Source organism: Rhincodon typus, chromosome 2 (genome assembly GCF_021869965.1).
Source record: "Rhincodon typus isolate 14 chromosome 2, sRhiTyp1.1, whole genome shotgun sequence".
NCBI lineage: Eukaryota > Metazoa > Chordata > Chondrichthyes > Orectolobiformes > Rhincodontidae > Rhincodon > Rhincodon typus.
Window position 1 is genome coordinate 129,607,757 of NC_063333.1, and position 10,173 is coordinate 129,617,929.

General features: G+C 44.6%; 1 protein-coding gene across 1 annotated transcript in view; it reads left to right on the forward strand.

Annotated features, from left to right (window-relative positions):
* Nucleotides 1-3,358: 3,358 nt before the first annotated feature.
* mturn (maturin, neural progenitor differentiation regulator homolog (Xenopus)) overlaps nucleotides 3,359-10,173 on the forward strand; it is a 35,714-nt gene continuing 28,899 nt past the window's right edge. The window contains exon 1 of the mRNA XM_020514427.2: nucleotides 3,359-3,838. Within this exon, the coding sequence (XP_020370016.1) occupies nucleotides 3,677-3,838 (162 nt within the window). The 5' untranslated portion in view covers nucleotides 3,359-3,676. The remainder of the gene's footprint in view (nucleotides 3,839-10,173) is intronic.

Here is a 10,173-nt window from a genome sequence, read left to right on the forward strand (position 1 = left end):
CGTAGGTGTTCTGCAAAGCTGTTCCCAAGCCTCCGCTTGGTTTCCCCAATGTAGAGGAGGCCATTACGGGAACAGTGGATGCAGTATACCACATTAGCAGATGTGCAGGTGAACATCTGCTTGATGTGGAAAGTCTTCTTGGGGCCTGGGATGGAGGTGAGGGGGGAGGTGTAGGGGCAGGTGTAGCACTTCCTGCAGTTGCAGGGAAAAGGGCCGGGGGTGGTGGGGCTGGACGTCCAGTCCCTATATACCTGCATTCCCCATACAGATGGCCTAAAAGCCCTCCGCTTCTTCCTGTCTCGCAGGCCCAACCAGTCCCCCTCCACTGACACCCTCATCCGCTTAGCTGAACTCGTCCTCACCCTCAACAACTTCTCTTTCAATTCCTCCCACTTCCTACAGACAAAGGGGGTGGCCACGGGTAGCCGCATGGGCCCAAGCTATGCCTGCCTCTTTGTAGGTTACGTGGAACAATCCCTCTTCCGTAGCTACACTGACCCTAAACCACCTCTTCCTCCGTTACGTTGATGACTGTATCGGTGCCGCCTCGTGCTCCCACAAGGAGCTCGAACAGTTCATCCACTTCACCAACACCTTCCACCCCAACCTTAAGTTCACCTGGACCATCTCTAATACCTCTCTCTCCTTCCTGACCTCTCTATCTCCATCTCTGGCAACCACCTAGAAACCGATAGCCATTTCAAGCCCACCGACTCCCACAGCTACCTAGAATACACCTCCCACCCACCTTCCTGCAAAAATGCCATCCCCTATTCCCGATTCCTTCGCCTCCACCGCATCTGCTCCCAGGATGAGGCATTCCACTCCCATACATCTTAGATGTCCTCGTCTTTCAAGGACCGCAACATCCCCCCCCCCACCCTCCATCCCCCAGTGGTCGAGAATGCCCTCGACCATATTTCCCACAACTCATCCCTCACACCCGCTCCCTGCAATAACAACCAAAACAGAATTCCCCCTTGTCCTCATGTACCACCCCAACAACCTCTGGATCCAATGCATCATCCTCTGACACTTCGGCCATCTGCAATCCGACCCCACCACCGAAGACATTTTTCCCTCCCCACCCTTATCTGCATTCAGGAGGGACCACTCTCTCCGTGACTCCCTTGTCAACTCTATGCTCCCCTCCAGCCCCACCACACCCGGCACTTTTCCCTGCAACCTCAGGAAGTGTTACACCTTCCCCTACACCTCACCCCCATTCCAGGCCCCAAGAAGACTTTCCACATCAAGCAGACGTTCACCTGTACATCTGCTAATGTGGTATACTGCATCCGCTGTTCCTGTTATGGCCTCCTCTACATCGGGAAACCAAGCGGAGGCTTGGGGACCGCTTTGCAGAACACCTACGCTCGGTTCACACTAAACAACTGCACCTCCCAGTCGCGAACATTCCTCAGACGACATGACCATCCTGGGCCTCCTGCAATGCCACAACGATGCTACCTGAAGGTTGCAGGAACAGCAACTCATATTCCGCTTTGATACCATTGAGCTGCAGGGTTCCCATGTGGACTTCACAAGCTTCAAAATCTCCCCTCCCCCTACCGCATCCCAAAACCAGCCCAGCTCGTCCCAACCTCCCTAACCTGTCTTTCCTCCTACCTATCCCCTCTTCCTACCTACTAACCTCATCCTGCCCCCTTGACCTGTCTGTCCTCCCTGGACTGACCTATCTCCTCCCTACCTCCTCACCTACACTCACTTTTACTGGCTCCATCCCCGCCTCTTTGACCTGTCTGTCTCCTCTCTACCTATCTTCTCCTTTATCCATCTTCTATCCACCTCCCCCTCTCTCCCTATTTATTTCAGAACCCCCCTCCCCTCCCCCATTTCTGAAGAAGGGTCTAGGCCCGAAACGTCAGCCTTCCTGCTCCTCTGATGCTGATTGGCCTGCTGTGTTCATCTAGCTCTACACCTTGTTATCTCAGATTCTCCAGCATCTGCAGTTCCTACTATCATTGAATAGGTTTATTCTTTTAATTCTAGGTTTAATTATATGCCCTCACTGTTAGGTCTTCATTGGGCTGCAGGTAAACAGAAGCTGTCTTTACAAAAAGTTACTTGAAATGTTTGAATAACAGCTTTAAAGAATGTTTATCTCTTACTATAGTCGTACAGTACGGAAACAGATCCTTCAGTTCATCTAGTCCATGCCAACTATGTTCCCAAACTAAACTAATCCAACTTGCCTGCATTTGACCCATATCCTTCCAAACCTTTCCTATTCATGGACTTATCCAAATATCTTTTAAATGTTGGAACTTAACCTACATCCACCACTTCCTCTGGCAATTCATTCCACATATGAACCACTGTGTGAAGAAAAAAAGTTGCCCGTCATGTCCTTTATAAATCTTTCTCCTTGCAACTTAAAAATATGCCCCCTAGTTTTGAACCCTCCAGCCGTAGGGAAAATGCCCATGCTATTCACCTTATCTATGTCCCTCATGAATTTTTAAACCCTTGTAAGGTCATCCATCAACCCATGCTCCAGTGAACATTGTCCTAGCCTATTCAAACCCTCCATTCCTGGCAAATCTACAATTTTCTTTTCAAAAGTGCATAAATCTAAACTGGATATTTGATTCATTTCATTTGACTGAATAAAACTGTTTTGTATCCAGAATATAAGCATGATGGTTGTGACTTGTGATCTTTATCTATTTTAAATATGCAGATGGTAAAAAATTGAAGACAAATCATGTAGTTACCCCATTAAGCAGTTGATATAGCAGCTCACAACATATGTTCTTAGAATATATCATTGAGCATTGCTAACGAAAGACATTTTGTCAATGATTTTTCTCTTGCATTCATCAGGACAATTTTACAAGAATTAGCAATTTGAGGAAAAGTAATGTTTATACTGTACGCCGTACATTGGTTTGCAAGTGAACGCTGAGTAGTAGAGAGGTAGCTAAGGATAATGCAATAGTTGGTGATTGACAGTTAACTGCCAAGCTTTGAAATTTAAATCCAAGTACGGTGACTAATCGATCAAAGCATTGCCTTGAGAAATGAATCGAAGGCCAGTGAATTGTTAGCTCAGTAACGCACACTGAAGTTACAGCCGGAATGCAACTGAAAGATACAGTAATCCGCTATAAAGCTGTTTCGAACATCTTGTGGTCCAGAAAGGCGGACAAAACGTGGACTCCTTTAGGAACGCAAAAGACGACTGACTTTACAGTAGGGGGATACTGTATCTTAATCCGAGAACATATACGTGCAGCGATACCGCCGTCGGGTGTGTGGTTTTGGGGCGGTGTGTGGGTTTTTTTGAGGGGGGGCGGGGTGTGCGACTGCCCGCCCACCCAGCCAGTGCCGCTGCCATTCGCATTGGTTGGCGGCGTGGAGGAGCGCGAGCCGCACAGTGCGGCGGCGCGTTACAGTGACAGAGCTGCACACCGTCCGTTCCAAACGGAGATCAGCGACCACTCCCGTCCCTTCCCTCCCCCAACAGCGAAAACAAAGAGCGGCGCGCGCCATCGGCCGCGCTCTCCTCTTGAGGCCGATGCGGCGGCAGAGATCGCGCCTGAGGCTAACGGACCGGACTGACTCGTAAACACCCGCCACCGCATCCATCACCCCCGCCCGCCGGCCAGCCACACCGGAGAGGAGGAGGAGGAGCCGGAGGCGGCGGGCGGCCATGGAATTCCAGCAGTTCGTCGACATCGCGGACAAGTGGTGCTACAACACCCCGTTCGAGCTGATCGCCACCGAGGAGGCCGAGAGCCGACTGGATTTCTACGCGGACCCCGGCGTTTCCTTCTACGTCCTGTGCCCGGACAGCGACTTCAGGGATAATTTCGTGAGTGAACGACAGAGCGAGAGCCCCTGCACCCTCCCCCCACCTCCCCCATTCCGGGTGTTGGGGGGGGCCTGAATCCTCCTTCCTTCCCTCCCCGCTCCTCTCAGTAGGGATTCGAGCTCGCCACTGCTGTGTCGCAGCAAGGACCGGTTCCCACGCCGCTAGTCCGGGCTGTCGGGTCCCTCTGACCGTCGCCTGCCTGGATCCCCATCTTCTTTTTCCCTCCCTCCTATCCTGACAGAAATCCACCCGAGGGGAGCCCCCGCCGGCCCCCATAGTCTAATTTCCACCTCGCCCACCATCGTTGACAGAAACCCACCCATGGGTCTACCACACCCCTCCCTCCCTTCCTGAGGGTTTGCTTCCCCCAGATCAGGACCACGCAACAGGGAGCAAACAGTGGTTGGGCTCATTGCTCCTCGGGTAATGGTGCCAAACAAAAGACCTAAGCATCAGACCTGACTGCATTTGTTTTCCTCTTCCATAGTGAGATTCCACATCTCCCCCCCCCCCCCCCCCCAACACAACGTATCTGACCGGTGGATGTGGGGGTGGGGGAACAGTTGTGTGTTGAATTGCAGGTTCGAGGTTTACATCCGAGGGGAGGCTGACTCTGACATTCGTGGTACAGGCGCAGTTATATAATACTGCAGCTGATGGCCCTCCCTTCGTCGTTTACAATACGCAGAACAGGTTGTTCAAGATTACCCACCGAGCTCAGTTTGGAAAGTTGCACACTTTTTATTACTTTTTTTCTTTGAAAAAGGAGAATGAATAGGTTTGCAGCCAACTATTTTTATGTCACAACTTTCTCAACTTAGCAACAGCTCAACAAACCATTTTGCGGGGCGAATTGGTTATCGAAATTCATGGCTCCTTCCCTTCTCTTCTCCCCTTTCTTTTAAAAAAATGTGTTGAAAGGGCTGGTTTAACGGGAAAAAATCTGGAGAGTCAAGCAAATCTGACACAAGAAAACGCAATGTTCCAATTTTTGCCCACATCAAATTATTTAATTTCTGTGCCCTTGTCACTATGACAAATTGGATGACTTATCTCACTCAGTGCAGTGCTTACACAAGCATACGGGTCACAAGTACATATTATTTATGGCCCTTTGTTGCTTCTAACATTTCTCTAGGAAAAGTGGAAATAGAATGTTGATTTTGGAGAATTCAATTCAGAATGATGTTTTAGTGGTGTTCACATATTGCTTAAACTAATGGCACATTTCTGTCCTAAGTAAAACAAAGTGCTTGAAAGATTCCCCCACCTCCTCATCTGACCTGGCCAAGCAATGGGCTAAACTGTGCAGATCAACAAACTTAGCTGTAAATTTTGGTAGGTAAAGGGTGTTAAAGTATTTGAGGGAAGGGTTGTCTATTCCCATTAGAAAATGATCGTAGATGTGGGCATTGAGCTTGGGTTTGATATCCTTCGGAGCTGTTTAGCCTGTCAGAGCTCAGTGGGTTCAAACAAAGAATGGCACTTGGTAAGCTACACTAGGACAGTTGAAGCATTATTCCCCAGGATGTTTATGGAGGGGACATAATCATCATGAGCTGGGAAAGAAGACATTGCATAAATTCAGTGACCAAATATTTGAAAAATCATGAGACCTTGTAGTAAAACAATGTTTTAAATTATCTAACCCTGCTTGCCATTTGCTCATTGATTTCATTGCCTTCCACAAAACATAAGATTGATCTGGATTGAAGAATAATAGTATTGCTTCGTTTTGGTTGTGCTTCACCATTACTAAGTACCTATACTAAGACAAATCTTGTTCCACACGTTATTCACGGTGGTTCATTTATGGAGATTCCTTGATGCAAAATGTCACTGGCTCTCTGAAAGTGCTATCTGCTTGATTTCATTTTCTTGCTTTCTAAATATTTAATTTTCAAATATTTATTCATATCCCATTTTTTAAAAGCTATAATTCTTCTGTTAGTTAAAGGCCAATCTGTTAGAGCAATCATTACATAAAAAATATTCTGTCTTAAATCTTCTTATCCTACGTGCTAGCAATATTTAATGAAATGATGAAACACAACATTGGATAGGATCTGGAAATTTATGAAGAAGAAAGCATGCAGTAGATGTGAGTAAATTAAAACATTTTTTAAAAGAACAGCTGTATGTCCTAACTATGCCTAACTGAATCCAGATATGGGTGGCACGGTGGCTCAGAGGTTAACACTGCTGCCTCACAGCGCCAGGGACCCAGGTTCAATTCCACCCTTGGGCGTTTCTGTGTGGAGTTTGCACGTTCTCCCCGTGTCCGCGTGGGGTTCCTCTGGGTGCTCCGGTTTCCTCCCATAGTCCAGAGATGTGCAGGTTAGGTGGATTGGCCATGCTAAATTTCCTGTAGTGTTCAGGGATGAGTAGATTAGGTGAGGTGTAGGGTGATGGGTGTGGGTGGGATGCTCTAAGGATCATTGTGGACTTGTTGGGCCGAAGGACCTGTTTCCACACTGTAGGGATTCTATGAAACACGCATACTTTCTAAACAGCTTTTTCTCTCCAATACGTTGATAAAAAGTCAGGTCACCAAATTATATTCGGCTATATCATGTTTGGGGTTGTGCTAACATAAAAGATTTTCTTAGCATTATGGCTTTAAAATAATTCATGGATCTGGATGACCAATCTAGCTTTAAAGAAAAGCCTAATTCATGTGAATCATTAATGTTTAACAGAATACTCTGGCAGTCTTTGAAATGTAAAACCTGTGATTAACTGAGTTAAAGCCACTTTAATTTTTTTTCTGGTCACTGCTCTACTACAAACATAACTTGTACATTTTTATTTTCTTCTGTTGTGTTCCTGTTAATTCAGAGGTCGAAGATTGTACAAGCCCATGTTTGAAGTTTAGTTTTCTGAGAGGAGGGCTGATGGAATTTTCCTCTTGGACTTATAGAATAAATTGAAATACTGCACTGAGCTTAGCTTAGCCCTGAATCTGCTCCAATGCCAAGACTATTTACATCCCATGTTACAATCTGCCCTGTTGGTACCTTTGCTGCTTGAAGCACCTATGCATGTCTTTGTCATCTCCAGACTTGTCTGTGGCCAGTGCTTTCATGAGCCTCCCATCATTCATCTGTTGCAAACTTGTAAAAGCACTAAGCCCTGTATGTCCCAGTGCTGTCTGTCCCACGCTGACTCCCTGAACCTCAGTGCCTCAAATTTAAAATCATCTTTATACCCCTCTGTGACCTCTTCCCGACCTGCCTAAGTTTCTCCACTCCATCCCTATAATTCCCTTATGTTTCTGTTAATGCTGACTCCGCTCTCTTCGCCTTTTTAATTGGTGGCAGATACTTTTGTTTTCTTGGTACTCATTTGAATTCCCTCCCTAAATTCTTACAAGACATACTCTTCTCGTTTAAAATCCTTCTCCAGATCTGTCAATACTCTTAGTGTTCCTTTCCAGGCTCACTGCTTTTCATATGCCTGTATAAAAAGGCGTAGGATATCTTGTCAACGTAAATGGCTGTTTTTTTTTGTATTGACACAGTTGTAATGTTTATATAGATGAGCTCACTTAAGGCAGCATAGCAGTGTCACTTTCTAGGTATAAATTCTAATTTTAATTGGTATTCTGACTTCTCTCAGTGACAGAGAGGGACAAAAATAATTTTTTATTATTTTAAAATAACCACTCCGATGTAATCACATTGCTGGAGCAGATGGGACTTCCTGGCTCAGAAGTGGGGACAGTCCCACTGCACCACAAAAGCCCTGTGAATTGTTCATTAGTTTTGTCCAGTTAGTGAAAATACCTTGAAGTTCTCAGTGAGGGATTCAAGCTGACAGCACAACAAAGCTAGATTGAACATTTTTCAGGGAATTTTTTTACTCCAAGTGGGATTAGTAGTTTCTTTTTGAAAGAGCCCTGTATAAAACAGATGTTCTTACTTGCCCTAGTTGTGTGTTCTGATTTTACAATGACTGAAGGGCTCTTCAACTGTGTGCAGTTGTTCCATGCACCTTAACACAATTATGTCATGCCTGTCTCTGCAGTGGAAAGATTGTGCATGTATGTAAGTATAGGTGTAATGGAGTTTCTAAAAAGATTTTAACCAAGAACCATGTAGTACAGGTCACAGAATTACATAGTGGGAATCAATCATCTAAGATAAAAGTTGGAAAGCGCATAGGTGATTTCCATGGGATTATTTTTTTCACAGAATCCCTACAGTGTGAAAGCAGGCGGTTGAGTCTACATCGACCCAGCAAAGGGCATCCCACCCAGACTCATCCCGTGACCCTTCATCTTCCATGGCTAGCCCGCCTAGCCTGTGCAAAAAGGGACAATTTAGCGTGGCCAATCCACCTAACCTGCAACCTTTGGACTGTGGGAGGAAACCAGAATACCCCGAGGAAACCCACATGGACACCGGAAGAATGTGCAAACTCCACGTACAGTTGCCCGAGGGTGAAACCAAACCTGGGTGTCTGGCACCGAGACAGCAGTTCTAACTACTGTGCCACCATGGCACCCAATGTTAAAGTTTAACAACAACAAAGAAGGCCATTTGGTTTACCATGTTTGTGCCAACTCCAGAATTACAGTAGGAATATTGTATATTCCTGTGCTTTAAATGTTTGTTCAGTTTTCCCTTTAAAAATTCAATTTTTTTTTCCTTTATTCATTCACGTGATGAGGGTGTCACTGGCTACGCAGCATTTCTTGTTCATCCCTAATTGCCAGAGGGCAGTTCAGAGTTAACCACATTGCTGTGGTCTGGAGTCACGTGTAGGCCAGGTAAGGATGGCAGTTTCCTTCCCTAAAGGGCATCAGTGAACCAGATGGGTTTTTCCAACAATCAACAATGGATTCATAGTCACCATTAGATTCTTAATATCAGATATTTTTTTAATTCAAATTTGCTGCCTGCCCTGGCAGGATTGGTACCTGGGTACACGTAACATTGTCTGGGTCCATGGATTAACAGTCTAGTGATAATACCACTGGGCCATTACCTCCCTCTTGCTCTGTCTCAACTGCTTCCTGTGTTTTGTGTCCTTTTGTGTTTTATCTAGCCCCAAATATATTGTTTTGTGTCCTGTCTCATCAATGAGAGAACATACCATGTAACTTCCATTTTAAATAAGTACATCTGAGTCATTGTTTGAGATGTATTTTATGGGCTGTTTTGACATTTGTCATTTAGGATTAATAGTTCTGGAGGGATCAGAAGAACTGATTGAAATCCCTTCATGGTGCAGCTTACAATTCATTTGTATGTTATAATTTTCTTGTCTGCAAAAAAATTGTGTTGGTCAGGAGAAACTGGATAATATGACCATCTATTGTAAGTGTTCACTAATTTGTGATACTTTTTGGCTGATCTGCAATTGCTGTGTATAATCTGACAACGCTGTAGAATCCATGGTACGCAAACCAATTTACAGATTTTGTTTTTGGGATTTAAAAATATCACTTTTTAGTAGATGTCTGCACGAGCCTCTCTTTTCGAATGAGTAACCAGATTAAATCAAATTAGAATTTTTGGCAAATGATAATTGTCACAAATCTTTTTCAGTATCAGAAACATCGTAATTGGTACAAGTAACACTTGGAAAAACAAACTCCTGGAACTCTCTCTCTACTCATGATTTCTTAAACAGTGACTGAATTGTATTCATTTGCCTGCTCTGGTATCTCTGATCTTCTAATTCCTAATGTTATGGAGAAGGGGACGTAAAATGAAAGAAAATCCCTGATGTTCACTTTATAAGTAACAAGTAACTTTATTTATTTAACACTACATGTAGGCACTTTTTTTTCCCCTGTATAAATCTCTAAGCTTAGAAACGCATTTTATCTCTTGAAGGAACCATACACTCTACCCAACGTCGTAACACCTCCTGCCGTTAAGAAAAAAAAGTGGATGATCATTATGAAAAAGATGGATTTTTTTTCAAAAAATCTTACCACCATTAACACTAGATACATAGGTCAGTAATCTAAAGTTACACTTCATACTAATTCTGCATACATATATAACATTGGACTGTACCAGTTCTATCTTCTCTCCACATTTTCTTTTAAAGCCATGATGACACATCTGCAATAACAGTTTTACGACCCGCAATGTGTACAGTCTATAAATTAAAAACCTGTAATATTAGACTCCAATGAAGTAGTCTCGTATTCTGGTCCTTATATATTTCTATTAAAGGTGAGAGGGTTGTGGTCTGTACACATGACCTTTTCTGAAACATTGTTTTTGTTGTCAAAGTTGCTGGAAAAGCTCAGCAGGTCTGGCAGCATCCGTGGAGGAGAAAACAGAGTTAACGTTTCGGGTACGGTGACCCTTCCTCAG